We start from the raw sequence: 22,078 nt of genomic DNA, 5'->3' as shown, positions 1-22,078 counted from the left end.
TTCTCTCATTTTCCAGAAAGTCCCACCAGTTAGTAGGCATTTTATTTTGGATAATCCTCTTTGTCAAGTCAGCTCTAGGTGCTGGACCCCATTCATAGTGATGCTTAGCTGCTACCACATCAAAGGAGAACAGCGAAGTGGTGTGTCAAAAGCAATCAGACGGTCCTAGAGCTTAAATCTTGACTTTGTCTGTTTCTAATTATGTGGTTATACGATGTCAGGTAACTTCTCTGAGGTGAAGTTTCTCCTCCAGATTATGTTGATATCAATATTTTGTAGAGTTATCATGAGAATTAGAGACAGTGTCTTGCATAAATTAGTTATCCATAAATGGAACTTTTCATTTGGACATAACTTGAACATCATATTTGTGCCTCCAAACCCAAGGAAAAATAAAATCCCAAGAGATAAAGATAGAATGACTTTGGTAGAGAAAAATTCTGTTCCTTTGGTTGATCTCCTTTTATAACTTTAACTTTCTATGTTTTAACTCCAGCTAAGATTTAAAATCTTCCTCATCCCACATCTTTTACTTTGTCCCCACTTACCTGGCTCTTGTGAGCCTTTAATCTCATCTGCTGTTAAGCAATGTTGCCCAGGCTGCGCCCTTCTTTCTTACAGAATTTACTCAAAAGGCTTCCCAGGCTTTATACACTAGAGTCCTGCCTGTGAAGTTTCATGTAGAAAGTGACCATCCCATGCTCAGTGTTCCTGTATATAAATGACCACACCACATGCAGATGTCTCTAGGCATTTTCCATTGTCAAAGAGTAGTGAAATGAATACGTATGAAGATTTATCTAGAAGGAAGTCAGTTGCCTCCTTATTTACAACAGCAAAAGAAAACAAAAGTAAAATCGAAATGGAAAAAAACCCCTTAAATATCCAATTTAAAAGTAACTGTAATTAAATATGTCATACCTCACAATGGAGTACTATAAAGCCACTGTAAATAATGCTTTAGAAAATCTCTGATGCTCTGAAAAGATGCCCTAACAACATAAGCTTAAAAATATAGTTTAAGTTTTCCAGGCCAGCATGTAAGGTGCTCCATCTTAACAATAAGTTGCCACTCCCTCTTAACAATAAGTGAAAAGCTGAGCAAACTGACAAATCAATAACTCTTCTTAGGTCCAGCAGAAAGGTGAAGTCATAGGGAAAGCCACTGTCCCCCAAATTGGGGAGACAGACAGGTAGATACAGAGAATCACTTATCTGAGCAGAAACCCACAAGCAAACACTTTCATGGGAACTAACCAGGGCAGGAAAACCTGACCTTCAGTTGACAAATTGTTAGAGGCTCAGTATGGACAATTTTAAGAGTTAAAAACTCCAAGGGGACCCAGCTATTGGAGGGCCCTCACAGTTCTTTGACCATCACCTCCAAGAACTCTTCTAGGTCCTCACAGTGAATAACAGAGAAAAATCTCCTCCTGCTTCTGGCAGGGGGAGGGGAAAAGGAACCATTTCAAAGTACACCAGATCATTCTGTTCTCCTTAACAAAGCCCACCTTCAGGAGAAACTATTTTCCCAGAGCCTAACCTACCTGAGAGGGAAGGGGGAAGTCCAAATCACCTACCTCTGACCTTCTATGTGGGAGAAGGGAGATGCGCAATTCCAGCCTCCTCCCGCCATCCTGTCCCACCTGAGGGGGGCAGGCACTGGGAAGCATAGTGAAGTCCACAGTCCACAGGCACAAGTTCACCTGGAGACTAAGTCCTAATCATAGGACTATGGAATGCTCCCATTCCTTCACAAGTTACTATTGTATTACTAACGGTGTATGTACTGGAGTTCATTTTATCCACTGTGTTGTGTCCACCTTTTAATAAAAAAGCACAAGGCATACCAAAAAGCAAAAAACATGGTCTGAAGATATTGAACAGACATCAGAAACAGTGTCAGATGTGGCAGGAATGTTGGAATTATCAGACCAAGTATTTAGAAAAATTATAATTAATATGCTTCAATGAAAAAGCAGACAACATGCAAGAACAGATAGATAATGTAAGTAAGCAGAGAGATGAAAAATCTAAAGAATCAAAAAAAGCTAGAAATAAAAAACACTGTATGAAGAATGTCTTTGATGGGCTCTTTACTAAGCTAGACAGGACAAAGGGAAGAATCTCTGAATTTGAGGATATAATAATAGAAACTTCCAAAACTGAGCAAAAAGAAAAAAAGACTAAACAAAATACCCAAGAACTATAGGACAGCTACGAAAAGTGTAACGTGCATAATGGGAATGCCAAAGGGTGAAGAAAAAAGAAACAGACGCATTATTTAAAGCAACAATGCGTAATAAAGCAACAATAACTGCTTTATTAATTAATGTCAAAACCAAATTAATGTCAAACACCAAACCAGAGATCAAAGAAGCTCAGAGGATATCAAAACAAAACAAAACAAAACAAATAAAAAACAACTCTATCTAGGCATATCATATTCAAATTTCAGAAAATGAGAGATAAAGAAAAAACTTTCTAAGAAGCCAGAGGAAAAAACACGTTACCTAAAGAGAAGCAAGGGTAAGAATTACACCTAACTTCTCAGAAACCACCCACGCAAGAAGAAAATAGAGTGTTGAAAGAAAAATCAGCCTAAAATTCTGACCTTGGGAAATATCCTTTGAAAGTGAAGGAGAAATAAAGGCTTGCTTAGAAAAACAAAAATGAGGAAATTTGTTGGCTAAAAATTTGTAGATCTGTCTCACCAGAAATGTTAAAAGTTCTTCAGAGAGAAGAAAAATGACAGGTCAGAAACTTAGATCTACATAATAAATAAATAAATAAATAAATAAATAAATAAATAAATAAATAAATAAATAAATAAAAATAAAGAGTACTGAAGACAAATAAAATAAAAACTTTCATTTTTCTTAATTGATCTAACATAAATTATTCCAAAATAATAGCAGCAATGTATTCAGTTATGCATGTGTATGCTTATATATGTATGCTTATAAGTGAGATGTATAACAGCAAAATTAATTTAAAATATTTTGAGCTAAATAAAAGTAAAAATACAGTGCTTAGAGGGAAATTTATAAGATAAAATGCATATATTAGGGGGAGAAAAAAAGCCTAAAATCAATAGTGTTAGCTTCCAGCTTAGGAAACTAGAAAAAGAAGACAAATTAAGTCCAAAGTAAGCAGAAGAAAAGACAGAATAGAAATTAGAACATAAATCAATGAAACTGAAAACAAGAAATCAATAAAGAAAATTAACAAAACCAGGAGTTGGTTCTTTGAAAAGGTCGATAATCAATAAGTTTACAGTTAGGATAACTAAGAAAAAAGTAGGGAAGACACAAATTACTAACATCAGAAATAAAAGAGGAGACATTGCTACAGATCCCATGGATAGTATAAGAATAATAGAGGAATATTATAAAAAACTCTATATCCACAAATTGGATAACCTAGTACACTGATCGCTAACCAGCACCGGGTCTGTAGCCTCATTGCAGCCTTCAATAGTTTTGCATTTTTCTCTTAGATACTAGTCCATAAAAGAACATATATCTGTGAAGAACTGGGAATGACAATGAACTCATTAGTGACTCTATATTAGAAGCACTGACTTACGGCTTTGGTCATACAAGCATTCAGCCAACTAGGTAGGCGAGATGAGCTACTTGGGTACAAGAAAAAATATCAGAATTTCTATTTGTATTTATGATAATATCTCTTCCTTCCTAGTTCTACCTTTATTCATATTGTATCATGGTCACGAGATATTAGTACACTATTTGTACACAATTTATATCAATGCACATGTGGGTACCTATACATGCATAGAGAGCATGCTCAAAAATTTTTGCGTAGAGATGCACAATCAAAAAAGTTTATAGACTATTGCCAAAGTGACCATCTGGTCTAGTCCCCTAACTTTAGAAAGAAGGAAACTAAAACTCAGAGAGAAAGGAGGTACCATGCCCAAGTGGCATAGCTGGTTAAAGGTTGGGTCTCCATTAGCTGAGACTGCTAATGCTTTATGCAGTTATTTTGGGCTTAGTTTTCTTTCCTGCCTCATCTCATTTTTTTTTGGTGGAGTAGAAGAACTGTTTTGTGAATGTCATATGAGTGCACATTAAGAGTACAGATAAATTTTAATATTACATTTTCTTGGAAGTTTAATATTAAAAAGTGTTCATACACCTAAATGGAACTTTCGCCTCCTCTCAGAACTGGAAGGCTAAGCTTCCAGTCACAGACTGCATTCTCCTCAGCCAGATTTCCTATTCCTAGTAAGCGTTATCCACTATCTCACAGAAACATTAGTTGAAGGGATAATGCCCAGTGGAAATAAATCATAAAGAGGATCGGCTATTGAAATCACTGACAAAAGCAACACAGGCAGTCTCTAGCTGCCTTAAACATTACTTACAAGAGCCGTCAGCAAAATCCTAACTCCAGGGACCATTACTTTGAGGGAACTCTGCCAATCGAAGCATTACTTGGAAGACACATTTTTTATGTTCCTCAAATGCCCAGTGTCAAACTAAACAAAAGTTCTGAAAGGTTTCAAACATTTCCAAGTTTGGAGAAGTTAGTACACTCCCAGATTCAAGTGTGGCCTAAGGGCCAGGTAAGCAAGCTCTGTTTTTTTCCCTAGCTTAAGGGCAAACTTTCACTTGTCAGAGGAGCCTGGTAAAATTAATTTACACTGGAAGGTTTGGATTCTGATGACTCCAGAGGGCTTTATAAACCTAGGATTCTATTTTCAGACATCTTTGCTTATGCGGGGTAAGGAGGAGAACTTTAGTGTCTCAGAATCATTTTGAAAACTTTTCACCCGGGACCAAAAAGGCAAATGACAGACAAATAGTGAAAAAGTGAAAAGACACATCTCATTGGTTTCGAATTCTCTCCTCCAACACCTAGAACCCCTGCTGACTTCATAAAGGAAACATCTTGTACAAAAGTGGCCCACGTGGGAAACAAGGAACTAGAAATGACCCACAGCTCCAGAGAGGGAGTTATCGATAGACCCTTGTAATCATAATGTCGTTACTCCGTTTTCGCTGGATGAGAGTCTCTGCAGTATCATTTGCTCTTGGCTGACCATATAACATAATTCTCTTCCCTTTAGTGATTTCACTGCTAGAAAAATTCTGGGAACCATCTCGAGAAATGATGTAAAATATTTACTTTTCACTTAGAATTGTTTTTAATGCTCCTATTGTCAGAAATTATTAACAAAAAGTGTGTGAGCCAACGATGGAGGATTTGGCAAAATGAACGCCTATCTTGAGAAAGATCAAACTATAAAATTTAACAAGGTGTTTACAGATAGGTCCAGAACCACAATATAAATACTCGAATATTTCAACTTGGAATTTGGCATTCGTGGTTTAACTCAGAAATATTTTTATTCTTTTATTCTATCAAACACTTTTGTTATTTAATTCTTTCATAATTTTTTGATTAATTAACTAAACTCATTTTTTAATGGTGAGACTAATGAGTAGATATGCTAGAGACAAAGCATATTTTGAGTTCACCAAGACATTTTTTAAAAACCTCTTTTGATAATTTTGCAATCAACTTGGAAGAACAAGGATTTTGCAGTTACTGTACTTGAAGGCTGAGCAAATACTTTCCAAGCATCTTGAATATTTGGGCTGGTGGCAAGATGGAGGAAGGTTTCTAGAGGCATGTGGAAATATGTCCTTTCCCTGCATTATAGTAACATGTCCGGTGCAGACACAATGGTCAGGCTCATTACATTTAAATAAAGCAGCCTCTCAGTCTGGGAAGAAAATGGATTCTGGAATTAGAAAAATCAGTTTGAATTCTGGCTCACCACTTACAATCTATGTGATTCAAGACTAACCACTTAGAGTTCCTGAGTTTTGATTCCTTTATGTATAAAATCATTTTCTTTAAGAGACAAAAAAAAAAGGGAAGGGGACATATATTTATGCTGGGTACGTAGAAAGTGCTTACAGAGAAGGACTCACTATCAAATCTGCAGATGGTCCAAAGCTTGGGGTAGGGATGCTATATCACAGAAGTAAGGTTCAAAATTATCATGGTATAATAGAAGGATAAACTCAGATGGTGATGAGTATTATAGTAGGAAGAAAAATAAAATTCTACAGTTAGCGTCCCCCAGCCCCTTTTGGTTCTAGGTTCAGTTGTACCAGCATAGAATGGAGAGCTTATGTGGAAAAGTTTCTGAAGGCTTGAATGATAGGAATTTACTATGGAGACAATAGTAGGACAGGGACACTGAATTATCAGGTGTAATCTTGTACTACAAAAGCATATGTTGTATATAAATCAAGGAAGTTAGCCTAATGCACTTGGCCATGGTCATATTCCATCTGGAGCACTGTGTTTGGTTCTGGGCCTTGTATTTTCGAAAGAATATTTACAAAATAAAGTAAACCCTGAAAAGGAAATCAAAATGATGAAAGGCTCATGCAAGGAAAAGATGAAGAAGCTAGGAACACATATAGGTGGTAAAAATCAAAGAGTAATAGCAATTAATACGTATTGAGTACTTATTATGTGCAAAGTAGTCCAAGATACATGGTTATAGTCACATAATTTTTAAGGGTTGAGCCAGGTTTCACCCCAGTAGTCCATCCTCAGATCTGGGAGAGATACTGAAGCAATTTTCTAAATACATATTTCTAATCTCTCTCTAACAGGATCGTGGTAAGATTGCGCTCTCCCAAATCTTTTGAAGTTGGACACAAACTGATGCTTTGCTCTGGCCAGTGAAATGTGAGCATAAGTCATATTCATGACTTCAGTGTGGGATTTGAAGAGTCAGTGTGCAATCTGCCACACGCTTTTCCCACCGTGACTGTGTGGTCATGGAACCTCCATCAGTCTAGGTCTCTGAGGGGCAGTGATGAACAGAGCTGCCCTGCTCATCCATGCTGGCCAAGTAGCAGGAGCAAGAAATGAACTGTTATTGTTTGATTAAGGCATTGACATTTTGGGACTGCTTGTTACTGTGGCATTACCCAGCCTTTTCTAACAGATACATGAGTCCACATGCTTAAAATCATTAAAATAGTTCAGAATAAGAAAATATAGTTATTCATATATTTCAAGAAGTCAGAACTAACAATAGTTTGTAGAAATTACAAGTGGGCAGATTCAGGCTTAATATGATTTTTTAAAAGTAAAGTTGCCCAAAAGTTGCTTCATGAGGTAGAGAGCTCCCTGAAAATGGCAGTGAAGCCAGATGATCATTTTGCATCTATATAGCAAAATGAATGGTCTAATTAAGGGGTGGCTTAATGTATTAAGTATTTATGGAGCACCTCTAATGTGGCAGGCATTTTAGCCACAAAGATAAATCCAAATACATAACCTCTGTCCTCAAGGAAATAATCATGAAGTACAGAACGAGATAACCTACACTGTCTCTTCTAACTGATTCAACCAAATTAGAGATAATAACATGGCCTGAATGAGCTGACAGCAAGCCCGAAAGCACAAATAACCATGTAGCTCTAGAAATCCTGCTGATGCTTAGGTTGTATTATTATTTTTCAATTAGGAGCCGAAAGTATAGGGTTTACAAAAGGAAAGAAAATGAGAGAATTGCTGGGTTTAAAGGAGGAACATTTTTCCTCTCTCTAGTTACCATTTTTAATCTTGCAAACCCGGCATATTATCTGGCTTCCATCAGGGGTGTTCCAGCAAGGGGAATAGCACTGACTCACAGCAATTGTTACTGACCTTTTCCATCCCTTCTTCCACCCCTTAGAGTCAGGAAGGGAACATTTCAACACTGATCAACTCAGGCTCCTCTGACAAGTGAAAGTTTGCACTTAAGCCTGAAGGGAGGCAATAACCATCCTACAAGACCACTCTTCAGTTTAGAAATCAGTCAAACTCTTTCCAAAAGGTCTATAGTTTTTAATAAAAGGGTATTTGAGCAGGGCCTAGAGGAATCCCATATTCTAAAGATGAGGCGAAAATCACAGAGTGAGTGATTCCAAGGCACACCGACACTGTTTCTCGGTGGCACTTTTAAACGGGACTTGCTTTTCCCTGGTAGTATCAATAGTTAAAGGTCTGTTTATTTTTTTATTTTTCCAAAAACCAAACATTTGAGAGAGATGTGCTTTCTTTTCCCTGGCTCTCAGCATTTTAATGGAAAAACATCTAAAACTTGGGTAAGCATTAACTCTAATTGCTCTGAGGCAGACATTTCCATTTCAGGTTATTATTCATGACAGTATTAATGCGGAATAATATATGCGGCTGGATTCTGCAGCCATTATTTAGACAAGGGTGACGTATCTGATTACTATTGTCCCCAACTCAAAAGCGTCAGTTCGAACTTTAAATACTCCAGCCCTGCCCAGGCCCTGAATTTTCTGAACTAGGATTTTAATTTTCTATAAAATAAATAATTCAGGGCAAGCTGGATTTCAAGGCTATACCTCCAGCTATTCAGTGTGACATGAGTTTCTCAAAAATACAAAGACGAGAAATTGGCTTTGGAACATGTAAGAGCAGCAGGGAACTTGCAGCTTATGCTGCTCCAGTGCACCCCTCATACTGTCACTTATTTTCAAAAATATGAGGACATTCTTCCAGAGGCAGCTGGATCTCTGTGGTACCCAATCTTGTGCCAAGCTAGGTATTTCGCAAATGTGAAATGTTGATCTATGGCAGAAGCCCGGCATGGAGATTCCTGCATTTTAGTCTAGCGGCTCCACACCCGAAAGTTTCAGGGACAGAGCTGCTGCTTGAAGAGTGAGAGGGGAGACCGCCCATCCTGTACTTTTATCTGGGCACTATGGAGATGACCCCATTTTCCCGGCACCAGTTTGCCCTTTGCCCTTTTGACTGAGTGGAGATTTCTTCTAGGGCCAGAGAGGGGACCAAGACAATTGTGTCTGGTTACTCAGACGAGAGAAGGGCTGGAAATCACTATGCCTTCCTGGGCTGGTTGGGCTGACACACCCACCCAGAACCAATGGCCCGCGGGGGCGGGGGGGGGGTGTTGCGATAGGGAGGCAGGGGGACCCGTGCACACAAAGATGCTGCAATCGGGGTCACGCGTGAATCCTGGTCAGGGCTGGGGGTCACTGTGCGCCCAGCAGAGGATGCCCTTTACCTCCTCCTAGTCCCCCATCCCCGTGCAAAGTGAGCAAAAGAAAGTTGTGCCTGGGACATGGCGCCCCCGGCTGAGCGGGGAACAACGGCAGGCAGATAAGAGACCCGGGCCCCCCTACCTTGTCCTTGGGGCCGAGGTTCTGCAAAACCTCCTTGCCAGTGGCGCTCCGGATCTCCACCCCAGCGGGTGCAGGCGACACGGGCGCGGGCTCCCTGCTTTCCTCCCGGCCTTGGCCCCTGCGCGGGGAGTCCTCGAGCCCGGGCCGGCTCCCCGAGGCGCGGCCGCTGCCCTGGCTGCTCCGGGGAGTCTTTGCGCCACGCTGCCCCACGCTCAGGGCATCGAAATCCAGCGTCTTGCTTTCGAAGGCTCCCTCCACGTTGCAGAACATGCCTCCGTACTTCTGCCGCGGGACCTGGTCTGTGGTGCCCGGCCTGGCCAGGTACACGGGCAGATCATCTTCGTGGGAGCTGTCCCAGCCTCTCCTGCCCGAGGCCATGGTTAGAGAGCGACAGAGGCCCGCGGGTTTTCTTTCCCTCAGGCAGAAAGGGCAGCCGCCGGCAGCGTGCGCGGAGCCACAGTGACTGGGGCGGGAGGAGGCGCCTGAGCCTTCGCGCCAGAGGCGGCAGTGCTGCTCCGGTTCCTGCCAGTCCCCAGCCAGCCAGCCAGCGCGGCGCAGGGGCCGGAGCAGGGCGCGATCCACTCGCGGGACCCCTCGCCTGGTTGCCCCTCCTCGTGCACCCTGACCCTAACGTGGCCTTATGGGCTTACGCGTCCTTATTGTCCATCAAGAGCAGAAATATCAACTTGACGCACGCACGCACTCACACACTTCGCCCAACAAGTCCCAGATTCACGCTCAAGAACTTGCCTCACTCACACACGCATGCAACCCCTGCTTTACCTATACCAGCTCTCGAGTTTGGCTCACCAACTCGTCTTTCTGCCTTTCTTATGCATTTAAACCTAGCTGGCTCAGAGGTGTTAATTTCAAACCCAAATCCTGATTTATAGCTCCCCACCCCCACCCCCAACACACACACACACACACACACACACACACATGGATTTATCAGATTTACAATCCCAGACTTTGCTTACCCATAATCTCAGGCTGGTCTTAGCCTAATCTTAGAATTGTCTCACAATTGCTCCCAGTTCTAGCATGTGCCTCACAAACCTGCACCCTTAAATAAAGAACTCCTGAATTGGTTGAAGGAAAAAGAGAGAGACCCTCTTACTTCAATGACAATCACGAAAGCCCCTAATTGACTCACAGACAGAGCTACACTTACACCATTCTTACCTCATATGTAGCACTCTATATTTTGTTTTTTACCCACCCTTAATTTGCCTCACAATTCTATTACAGATCACAGATATTCATACATCTCTAGATTTTGCCCTGCAAAATACTCTTAATACCTTCTCAGACTACAAAACCCAGCCTAACACCTTATACGCTGACTCTAGCTCAGATTTACCTCAGTCAGAACCCTACACCTGGGCTCACACATAAGCTGGGATTTACCTCAAAATGCACAGCCAAAGACTTCGCCTTCTATGTTTAAAAAAAAAAAAAAAGGATTGTATTTATGTATATGCAAGCTCTCAAAACCTCATCCTCTCCTCTATGTCCACCCACTTATACTCTAACCCAGACACTGCTACATAAGCCGGGTCCTCAAAATGCAGGGTTTGCATGGCATCTGCACACGCAGCCTAATCCCGGAATCTGCAGCACTCACATTAAATTGAGCACCCCCCTTCAGAAATTCACTCTTTATTTATTTATTCATCCAACATGAATTGAGTGCCTTCTACTCTCTTCATGAGATACTAGAGCAATGGCGTTAAACAGGGCAGATGGGGGCTTGTCTTTACTCAGAGTATAGCTTACAGCCTCCCACCAAAGTAGTCAGTCATTCGCCATTATGCTCAATGTACTAAACTTGATTTTTTGAACAGCCACTACATCATGAGCTCCATAAAGGCAGAGATCTGATCTGTTTAGTTTACCTTTGACTATCCTGAGCCTAGAACATCTACAGACACATAATAGGCAATCCATAAATACTTTTTTACTAAATGGATAATGATGATGATAACAACAATGGGGAGCATTTATGGAGCTGTTGCTATGTGCCAATCACTATTGTAATTGTTTCACATACATTGACTCATTTAACGCTCATAAGCACATGGCAGTCTCCTTTGTGCACACAGACACAATTGTGGAAAGCATCCACACTGAATTTGATGACCTGAAACTCTAAACTCGGGATTTGGAGGGTAAATTGGATATTAGAAAACGGGATCTTGCTGGCAGGTCTGTGACTGCCTTGAAGGTTTGGGAGATGGAAGTGGACCTGAACTTGGATCAAAGTCAAGTGTGTTGACACAAGTTATACTTAACTCCGGTGAGGAGAAAGGCACTTGCTAAACTGCCTGTCACTATCAAAATTCTTCGTGATTTCTTAAGCTGATTTCTTGTGAGCAGTTGCTCCTTTTAGATAAATGCTGACTAGTGATGGACCCAGAATTTCATGCGAAAAATCAGTAATATAGGCCATTTCCTCCACTCTTGCTCATGTAGATTATTTCCACCTTCTTTCCCATTGTTGTTAACCTCTTCTCTGCTCATTTATTTACAGGCTTTTAGGGGGACACTTTCTACATGTCCAACACTGTCTTGGCCTCCTTCCTTCATGGATCACAATTCTAGTGGGGCAAAACAGACAGTAAATAAGAAAGATCAGGTCAGATAGTCACATGAGCAATGAAGAAAATAAGAAAGTCAACATTTTTGTTGGCTGGGCAGGAAAGACTTAAGTCTTCGACTTCTAACTCTCTATAAACGCCACTGGCACCAGCGCTGTCAGCAAGGACAATAAGGATATTAACTAACATTTGTTAGGAATTTATTCTGTGCCAGGCTCAGTGCTGAGGACTTTTCATACAATCTCTTGATTAATCTTAATAACACTACAAGTCAGGTACAATTATTATTATTATTATTTTACTAGTGAGGAAGCTGAGGCTCTGAGTAAATGCCCAAGTAAATGACAGACTCATAACTGGAAGTAAAATATATGTGCAAAAGGTCTAAGTTTTCCTTGGAGAGAGGCACATTCTGAATTAGATGCATGAGTGTATGTGCTCATGCGTGTGTGGGTGCATGGGCATAGATCAGCCCCATTGTTATAGCTACTTTGCCTCACCACGATGTCTGATGCAATGAATATGCTCAATAATTACATTTGATGAAACATATTCGAAGTCAACAGCTATGTATACACATATGCCTTTAATTAAGAAAGCGAAGCCGCCTTTTAAAGAAGACCTAAATGGGAGTAGCTGATCTGACTTCAGTTCTGCAACTATGTGGCCTTAGGCCAAATGTCTTGCTTAACTTCTTGATGTCTGTCTGCTTCACATTTGCCTCATCCACCTAAAAGGATTATTAAGCATTTCATTCCTTGAGTAAGACATTGTGCTAATAATTTCATATGCATTGCCTTAATTTTCATATCAGCTCTATAAATTTGGTGTGATTGTTATCCTTATTTTACCGGTGGAAAAAACAAGGCCTAGACAAGTTAAGCTCCTTGCCCAAAGTATCACAGGTAGCACTTCCAGCTGGAATTCAAACTCCCTACTCGCTAGTTCCAGAGGCTGTGCTCTTAAAAACCATCCCAAGATAGAGTTCTGTTGTAAGGATCTGAAGAGATAATATACGGGAAAACTAGAAGTAAGGCATTAACAAATGAAATAATTCTAAGTGGCCCAGTTGATCTTGGGCAAAGGTTAATTTTAATCAAGACAGAAAGGACTATCCTATCAACGTCCTCCTAATAAAAGCATCAGCCTCATGAACACATGGCAATTCTGTCTCATCTCTCCCCAGTAAGGCAGAGGTTACGTTACTTATGACAGTCACTAACGTAAGAGCAGAATCATGTTTATGGTCACCTTAAGTCGGACTTCCCAGGAAAGGGGCCATCCAAAACAATGTGCGAACGGCAAGCTATTTCTATAACGTGGGCAACAACTAGAGCTTTCAACTTTTTACACACCAGATCAAATATACATTTCCTGTAACTCTGCAGTAAATGATTTGCCACTTTGCATTGAGATGACTTGTGATGTGAGCCCAAAGCATATCCGATCATAACTTTAGGGAAATGTGTTCCGGAGGCATCTTCTATTACCTATAGATCAGCGGAAAGCAGAGACTGCTAGACAGTAATCAGTGGCATGCATGAAGCAATCCTGATATGGCAGCCCAAAGAATATCTTTTACGTAAAATGAATTGCACTGCATTCTTATAAGGCAAAAATCTCCCCAACAGAAGATAAAATTTTAATATTCACTAAGGCTGTGCCTCAAAGGAGAAAATAGAGGAGTTATGCAGTGTACCTTGACTCGACAGTGAATTTAAATATTTTGGATCAAAACTCATCCTCTTTTTCTTCCTTGGATTGCAGAATTTGAACTTATTTTACTTCTTACCTACTTTATGTGTACAGAGATTAGAAACCTCATTTTTACTCTACAGATGCCATCAGTGAAGTAATCGTTGCAAAATAGTCAGCTCTCTACCTGATAAAAAGTAAGTGGTCAATAAATATTAGTATTCCATATTAGTCCTCAGAGTATATTTAGATATATCATAAGTATCACACAGTTTGTAATAATGAGCTTGACAATGTCCTGTAACTTTAGTTTTTCAGAGTTTTAGAGAAATTGACACTATAATAATATTTAGTATATATGTTAAAAAATGACTGCTATTTTCCATATACCTTTGCCAAACCCTAAGAATTTTCCTGACAGGCCACTACTGAATTTCAGCTCAATATCTGGTGACTAAGATTCATTAGGTTCATAAGAAACCTAAAAGAAGGTTGTTTTTCAAATATATGCACAATGCTAAAATAAAATTATGAAATATTTTTAATAATCCTAATTGTGCACATAGAGATAAATCCCTGCTATTTTATCATATAGACATATAAGGAAAACTTGTAAGAATATATACATATAAATATTAATAGGAAATGAGTTATAATAAGATTTTGAGTAACTTTTGGTTTCTTCTTTCATGCATTTTCATATGTTCCAAAATTTTTATAATTCCTGTGATTTACTTTTATAATCATAAAGAGTGTCATTTTAAAATGTGTGTACAGGATGTTATTTTAGGTAAAAATACATTTATTGATCATGTCAAAAATTGCTGATGGAGAATTACTAAACCAAGCTGTTGGCTCCCATCCTTATCATGAAGATCTATTATCTAAAAGGAAAAATAAAAATAAAAGGAAGTTAAACCCCTCATCAGAGTCAAGTTGTCACCTCATGCAAAGCACCTCAGCAGTTAGACAGCTAAGCGAGAAAATGGTCATTATGATGAAGGCATGAAGCAGGGCTTATAAATGTCCTCCAGGCAAATCCTTTCCACCAAAGGATTAGTTAATAAGATATGACATAATCACCTTCCTAGTAGGGAGTTGGGATTTTCTTCCCAGTTTCATATACTGGGTGTCTCTCTTTGATGTTATTATTCTCAAATGTTCGGAAGCCAATGTCAATCACGGAATTCCCTTTGGCCTTAAGTGGGAAGGAGACAAATGTTAAATGCTGGCCAATAAGATAAAATAGATATTCGCTTCAAATGCTCTAATGCTCTAGTTTCCTTCTGCAGGTTCACAGGTGCAATTTAATCTCCTAAATGAAAATCTCTAAGTAAGGACCAATCAATCGAGTTATAGGATTAACAGAAACAACAACAACGACAATAAAAAGCAAACAACAAAGAAACCCATAACCTTCCCAACCCCTTTACCAGCGCAATGGTTCACAAAATGTTTCCAAGGTTTTACGAAATGTACTTGTTATTTTTCCAGTTACTTTTCCTGTTTTTTTTTTTTGTCTATTTACAAAAAACAAAAAACAAAAAACAAAAAAACAAAAAAAAAACCTCATTGGTTTTACATTATTGTTATAACACTCACATTTTGATTATTTAAAATAAAAACAATTCTCTTGCTTTTTGTCATCCAAGAAGAAAAATAACAGTAATTTATCCTTGTTTATTTCTCCCTCCCTTCCTTCCTGCTTTTCAATGAAAATGTTAAAACTAAAGAAAAGCAGAGAATCATTTAACAAACTCCCATGTACTCACACTCTAGAATTTATCAATGTTAACTTTTTATCATACTTTATATATCACACATTTTTAAGTGATAAAGCACACTATAGTTCAAGTGCCTGTTACCTATTCTGCTCTCTCTTGCTCCCTCTGAAAAAGAACCACTAACCTCTATTAATGTTTCTTTCTTCTAGGGATCACTATTTGTTAGAATCTGATCCTTTAATTGGGATTTTTAAATTCTTTTTTCCTTTACCAAATAAATTACTGTCTTAGTTTAATTATTTTCTTTTAAGAATAACCATATGTTTGATATAGAGATGCCTCTCACTCTTAGAAAACTAAGGCTTTCAGTAATAACATTAAGGTTTCTCCCGCTTAAATAAAGGGGATCATAAATCTTGTATCAGGGCAGAAAATGCTCCACTCAAACTCTCAGAGAAAGTGTGTGTCTTCAGAACTCTGGGTTCCTGAATCAGCTGATACAAACTCTATTAGAAACAAGCTTGAAATCTAACCATTTTGCTGTTATCGGGAATATTTTTGTTGCTATTATAGCTTAAGTGGCTCAAGAAGCCTAGATATGAAACTTACATTTAACATTTAAAAAGATAACTTTTGTTTTGGTATTCCCTTGAGCATAAGCTGTGTAATGCTCAAAGAAAGGTAGTCAAATAAAGTGACAATCTGAAAAGAGAAGCCCCTTTCATTCCAGACAGAAATTTGCTGGCTCCACAAGGCTAGGACACATCCTGGCCCCAACATGAACAGCTAACAGGAAAGAGTATGAATGACAGATACTAAGAGATATGAAAGGGAAAAAAAGAAAAAATAATGAATAATTTTTTTCATTGAGAATTTGTAGTGCTGTATAGATTCAGAATACATAAGGGCATTGGGAATGCCTTCTTATCCCAGGATTTTTGTCTGATTTCACTTTTCTGTTAATAAATAACTCATTGTTAAGGCAGCTCCCTCACTTGCCTTTTTCCTCCAGATCTTTTATAATTAAGACAAATCGGTAGGAAATGGGATCTGTTCAATGTTTCAAGCTTTTATAGTGATTTATATTGGAAACGTGGAGGAAAAAATATGTATGTAGATAATTAGTTTAATCATATAGCCCCAATTTCTATTTCTTATTAAGAAATATCGGAGTATTTATGTGGAGTATGATATGTTTGGGAAAGTCATGGATTTGAAGTGAGACAATCTGGACTACAACTGTGGGTGTACCACCGGCTGAGTGAATTCAGAGGAACTGCATAAACTCCCTTTCCGCTCCCTCACCAACGAAATGGGAATAAAAAGCTGTGTTGTTGGGAAAGAAAAGCAGGATGCTGCGTACTGTCATAATTTTTCTCCACGAATGTTATTTCCTTCAGAGGCTCACTGCAATTTCTGTGACCCGATAGGTAAACAACGAACACATGTTGAATTAACGCTATCTGGAATTTTTGTTTTTAAGTGATAGCTAGAACTGTATGTAGTATGTAGCTAATGATTACTAGTTAGCTTTAGGCATGACCAAAGTGAAAATCTATTCTGGAAAACCGAGGCAGATTAACTTCAATTCCAATCCTAAAACCAGACGTTTGTCTCCTAAAGGTATCCGAGACCAAAGGAATAGTCAGATGTATATGTGAAACTTAACATATAAAAATACACTAAAAATAACAAGATACAGGTAAATGTTTTTAAAGACTGATATTTTAAAATAGAGCTCATATTAAAATTTACTCAGTTTTGACTATATGATATCTAACAACCTTTAATAATTCTTAACATTGGTCAGTAGGAATTATAACATTTAAAGTATAATGTTAACTTGCTAAAATGTTTATTTCTTATAAAAAATGATCGATATGACTATATGCTCAAATAACATACTATAAAATCATTAGTTGTAGTAAAAAGGATTTTTTGGCTATAAAATTTATATCTGCAAATATATATATATATTGTAGTCTTTTGCTGTAGGACTGACTGATCAGTTCTAGGATTAACTGAAGTATATCAAGATGGACTAATCTAAAATTCTCAAAACCTTACATTTATTGAATACTTAACTTAGGAGTGTTATCAAAAGAAAATCTGAAGTTAAATACTATGCAAAATTGGTAGTAATTATCTGGTGTAATATTTTAATATAATAATTTATTTTTATGGCTTAATTTTAACTAAAAATTAATTATCAAACTAAAAATCTGACTTAAGACTTAAGACCTGGATGGGATTTACAACACATCTATAACATTGTGGTAAGTCTGATGGATGAGACCTTGAGAATTACCCTTATAACAAAATATAATAAGGATGTAATATTGTTAGTTGGATTATTCATTGTTATGAATATAATTTTTGACATTGGCTGGCAAGCCATAACTTATTTAAAAATTCAATAATCACTAATTAAAATATAATCATAAATCATATAATGATGATTAATGTCACTATTTAGATTATTACCAGTGCTTTTTATACTGGATACTGAGAAATCTTTAATTAATTCAGGATAAGACATAAATAAAACCTTCCCATAAGAAAGGCTGATCCAATTTTATTAGAAATATAACTATTTCTATAAATCTTTAAGTATTCTTCCCAAAATTCTGTATACCTGATGACATGGAAATCAAATTTGCTTATTTTTCTTTCTTTCTTTTTTTTCTTTATTACTTTGAAGACATTAAGCAATGTTTAAGAAACCACTTTGAAATTTGTCCTTGTTAAAAAAAACAACTGAGTTTTTGAATTAGCCTTATTCAGCCTTTTTCTTTTTGTATCCAAAGACCAGTTCTGTTTATTATCCTGAAATAAATCAAATGCAAGGGAGACAATATGTGAGCCAAGTATACTCTCACTGAGCTAAGGGAAGAGAACTCTGGAATAACATAACGAACAGTCTGTTTAATGAATTCAATTCATTACATATTTATGAGTACTTATTTTGTGCCAGGGAATATTCAAAGTGTTGTAGGAGTTCATAATACAGGAGGTGAGACAAGTATTCAAATGCAATGCACCTCAGACTGTAATAAGTGTCACCAAGGACAAGAGAAATACAGATTAGTAAAGGACTTTTGAAAAGTAAACCACGGGTCTCAAGGGGCAAACTGGGTGAAGTCATTTCCAGAAGAGTGAGAAACAGTGGAGAACCATGAACAATCCTGCTTGGCTGGAGAGCATGCTGTTTGTAGGGTAGTAATGGATAAGGTCAGGAAGCCTGTACAGGGTTTAAATATGGGGGATCCTGAGCGAGAGAGAGGGGGAAAACTTTTTGATTAGGAAAATAAGTATATTCTGGGTCATAACTGCTTTGCAATACTAACTTTATCTATAGTCATGAGTGCTTGAGTTTGATTTCAGATATAAAAATCACTTCTGCATCTGCCCCCAGCTCAAATTTCTCATGAATTGTTATTGCTATCGAAATCATTTTTAGGACCTCCATTCTATTCCTGAAGACTTCAGTGCTTTCATAGACATCAATTCTCCTGATGCTATCACCTTCAGCTATCAGGAAATAGATTTCTCATCCCTTGCTAAGTGGGTTTGCTAAATCTCAATGTGTAGTGCAAGTAGTGTCTGGTGAAAGGTTTAGAATTGGGACACAAATTTTCACAATGGGAAGTTTCTGAGTCTGCGTTATGTTTAGGATGAGAGTTGATCACTTTTTTTGTTAAAGTCTACAGCACCTGGTATTCCTAGATGGTCTCCCATCCAAGTACTAATCAGGCCTGAACCTGCTTAGCTTCCAAGATCAGACCAGATCGGGCATATTCAGGGTAGCATGGCCGTACACAAGAGACTTGATCACTTTTTGTCCAGGGTTGTAGTTGGAGAACAAGGGTTGGAAAACCTGTCCTTTGACAGTAAAGCTTTCAGAAAGCTCAGAGCTGTGACTGATAAGATGAACAGATGTCTTTCTTACTGTGGGTTGGGATAGGATGTGAAATATAAGATTAAATAATAATAGGCACCTGAAGAAAAGGTTTAATTCTCTCTATGAGAGTATATTAGTTTTCTATTGATATATAACAAATTACCACAAATTTTGCAGCTTAAAACATCACATATAATACCTCGCCAGTTTCCATAGGTCAGGAATTTGGGTACAGGTTAGCTGGGTCCTCTGTTCAGGTCTCACTAAGCTGATCTTATGGTATCAAACCAGGTTGAAATCTCACTTCAGTCTTGGAGTCCTCTTCCAAGTTCATTGGTTGGTGGCAGAATTCAGTTCTTTGCAGTGGTCAAACTTTGAGACATTTCCTGTTGTCAGCCAGGGACCACTCCCAGCTCCTAGAGGTCGCCTTCATGTGCTTGCCATGTGACACCCCTCATAGGCAGTTTACAACATGTCTATTGGATACTTCAAGCTCAGCATAAGATACTCTGTTGCTTTAGTCTTTGACTTCAAGTCTCGCCTGATTTGGTAAGGCCCACCATGATATTCTCCCTAACTTAAAATCAATTAAGAGCCTAAATTACATCTGCCAAATACTTTCACTTCAGCACCTAGATTAATATTTGCTTTAAAAGTAGGAGAAAGTATATATAACCAGAGTAGTGGGACTATTGGGGACTATCATAGAATTCTGCTTGTCACAAGAGACATATACTAGTATCTTTAATAAGTGAGGATTTCATATTGATGCTCTTATTCCATTGGGAAAGTTGTTGAAAAGTGGGCCAGCCTGGCCATTTCTTATCTGTCTAAACAACTTCTTCCACTGCTTAGCACTTAGTTCTTAAGGATTTACCAAGTATCAATATATCTACATTTACAGTATTTGGGTAAGGTGATACAGATTTGATCATGATTAAAAATCATATTTTAATAGGAGAATTTTACTATACAATATCGAGAGTATCAATACGAATGCACAAAACAATGAGACAGTGCCTGGTAATCTGCAATAAAATATATATTGATTTAATAACATATTTTGTCTTTTGGGGAGAGGAATTCTTTTGAAAGTCTTAGTGGAATAGCAGAAAGAGCACGTTAGGGCATCAGGACTCTGGTTTAGGCAGCACCAGTTACTAGCAGAGGCCATTCAGACAGGCCACTGCAGGCCTCTGAATCTTAACGATTTGCACAGTGGGACAATAAACCAAATAGACAGATGATCTATTTTGCAAAGTTGCTCTAAGGATTTAGCAAGATCGCTGTAAGGATCAAATAATAATAGTTCCAAAAAATGTATATAATATGAAAAATGATATCAAATTTAGGGATAAGTTCTTAGGAAAAACATCGATGACTTATTAGTTGGATAAGATATGACCCACCCCCACCCCCACCCCCACCCCCCGCTGCCACCACCCAATATTTAAGCCAGAGAAGCCAAGTGTTGTGAGCCAGAGCAGCGGCAGACTCTTGCTTCATATGGTCACAATAAGATGATTCTCCCAGCTATGCAGCCTTCATCGACCGCTCCTCCCACGGCCTCGGCAGCCCCATTCAACTCTAGGTGGCCTCGCAAGTTCTCATTCTCATGTCAAGGCTCAGTCTTAAGTTGGTGACTTGAGAACTTAATTTACGCACATATGGCCCGGTCTCCCACCTACTCTGCAGGAGATTCACTTACAGGGCACTTTACACTGAGTTGAAATAAAAGTTTTTTCTTCCTATATCATTTTTAAAGGGGAAGATGAAAGTACATAGAAGAACATTCAGGAGTTAAACCTTTTATACATGTTGCGAATGTTAAAGAAATTTCTGTAATTATGCTTGAGCAGACTTAGTGGCATCTCAAGGATCAGCAAATTATAGCCTATGGGCTAAATCTAGCCAAATGCCTTTTTCTTGTGACATACCAGCTGGATTTTTAAAAAAATATTTTTAAATAGTTGAAAAGAAAAATCAGAAAATATTTCATGACATGTGGAAATTTATGACTCAATCTTCAATGTCCATAAATAAAGTTTTATTGGAAGAGAATCGCATTCATTTGTTTACGTATTGCCCATGGCTGCTCTCGCATGCCAACAGCAGAGATGAATAATTGCAACAGAGACTTTGTAGTCCACAAACCTGAAAATATTTGCTGTCTGGCCCTTTACAGCAAAAGTTTGCCAACCCTTGATCCATAGCACATTCATGCTGGTGTATGTGAAGAAAGATAGGTTCTTGTCACTTTGGAAATTTATAAAGTACAGTATTTTTAGAGGGCAGTTTGATAATAGATATTAAGAAATCTGCATAAGATGCATCTGCCAGGTATTTCTACTGCAAGTGGAAAATCTCAGGGCGCATTCTCAGAAGCAATGTTCTCTGGTGTCTCTGAGACCATCTCTATTGAAACTGCTGTGTTGCCTACACTTCCTAACTTATAGAGGATTCCCAGCTCTCTTCCCTGTCTACAGGGTGTAGGTGAAAGAGCCTCTGTAGGAACTGTTCTTTCAGCACCACATCCCACGGTCTTCTCTAATGCAGGTCACACACCTGCGTGCAGACTGTAACTGATGAATCCTTCAAAGAGCAAATCCTTCCACCTCCCAGGATTCTCTGTTTTAAATGGCAATAGTCTCTTATAGATTGCAACTCACATGACTCCGTTTTTTTCCTAACACTAGAATACTCGGACTTATTCTAATTTTTTTTTCTTTGAAGAGTGTACTTTGACTCTCATTGGGGAAGCAAATACTTATAGTTTTACAGTCAAAAAAAAAAAAGATTGTGCATCTAGTCTTTATAGTCTAGCATCCTGTTTGGGCCTCATTGTGTTTTGAGCCAAAACGCTCTCCTTCACATTTTAACATTAATTTCACAGAGTTGAAATTCTGCGCCATGTGTCAAGAAGGACCAGAAATCTAGGCTGGG

General features: G+C 38.4%; 1 protein-coding gene and 1 pseudogene across 1 annotated transcript in view; both read right to left on the bottom strand.

Moving 5' to 3' along the window:
• DPYSL3 (dihydropyrimidinase like 3) overlaps positions 1–9,939 on the bottom strand; it is a 100,771-nt gene extending 90,832 nt beyond the window's left edge. The window contains exon 1 of the mRNA XM_016150315.2: positions 9,216–9,939. Within this exon, the coding sequence (XP_016005801.1) occupies positions 9,216–9,593 (378 nt within the window). The 5' untranslated portion in view covers positions 9,594–9,939. The remainder of the gene's footprint in view (positions 1–9,215) is intronic.
• Positions 9,940–18,935: 8,996 nt separating this feature from the next.
• On the bottom strand, positions 18,936–19,054 carry LOC118605942 (annotated as a pseudogene).
• Positions 19,055–22,078: the final 3,024 nt, after the last annotated feature.

This window comes from Rousettus aegyptiacus, unplaced genomic scaffold (assembly GCF_014176215.1).
Source record: "Rousettus aegyptiacus isolate mRouAeg1 unplaced genomic scaffold, mRouAeg1.p scaffold_m13_p_7, whole genome shotgun sequence".
NCBI lineage: Eukaryota > Metazoa > Chordata > Mammalia > Chiroptera > Pteropodidae > Rousettus > Rousettus aegyptiacus.
Note: the sequence above shows the minus strand (reverse complement) of the source record. Positions and strands in the feature narration are given on the sequence as shown.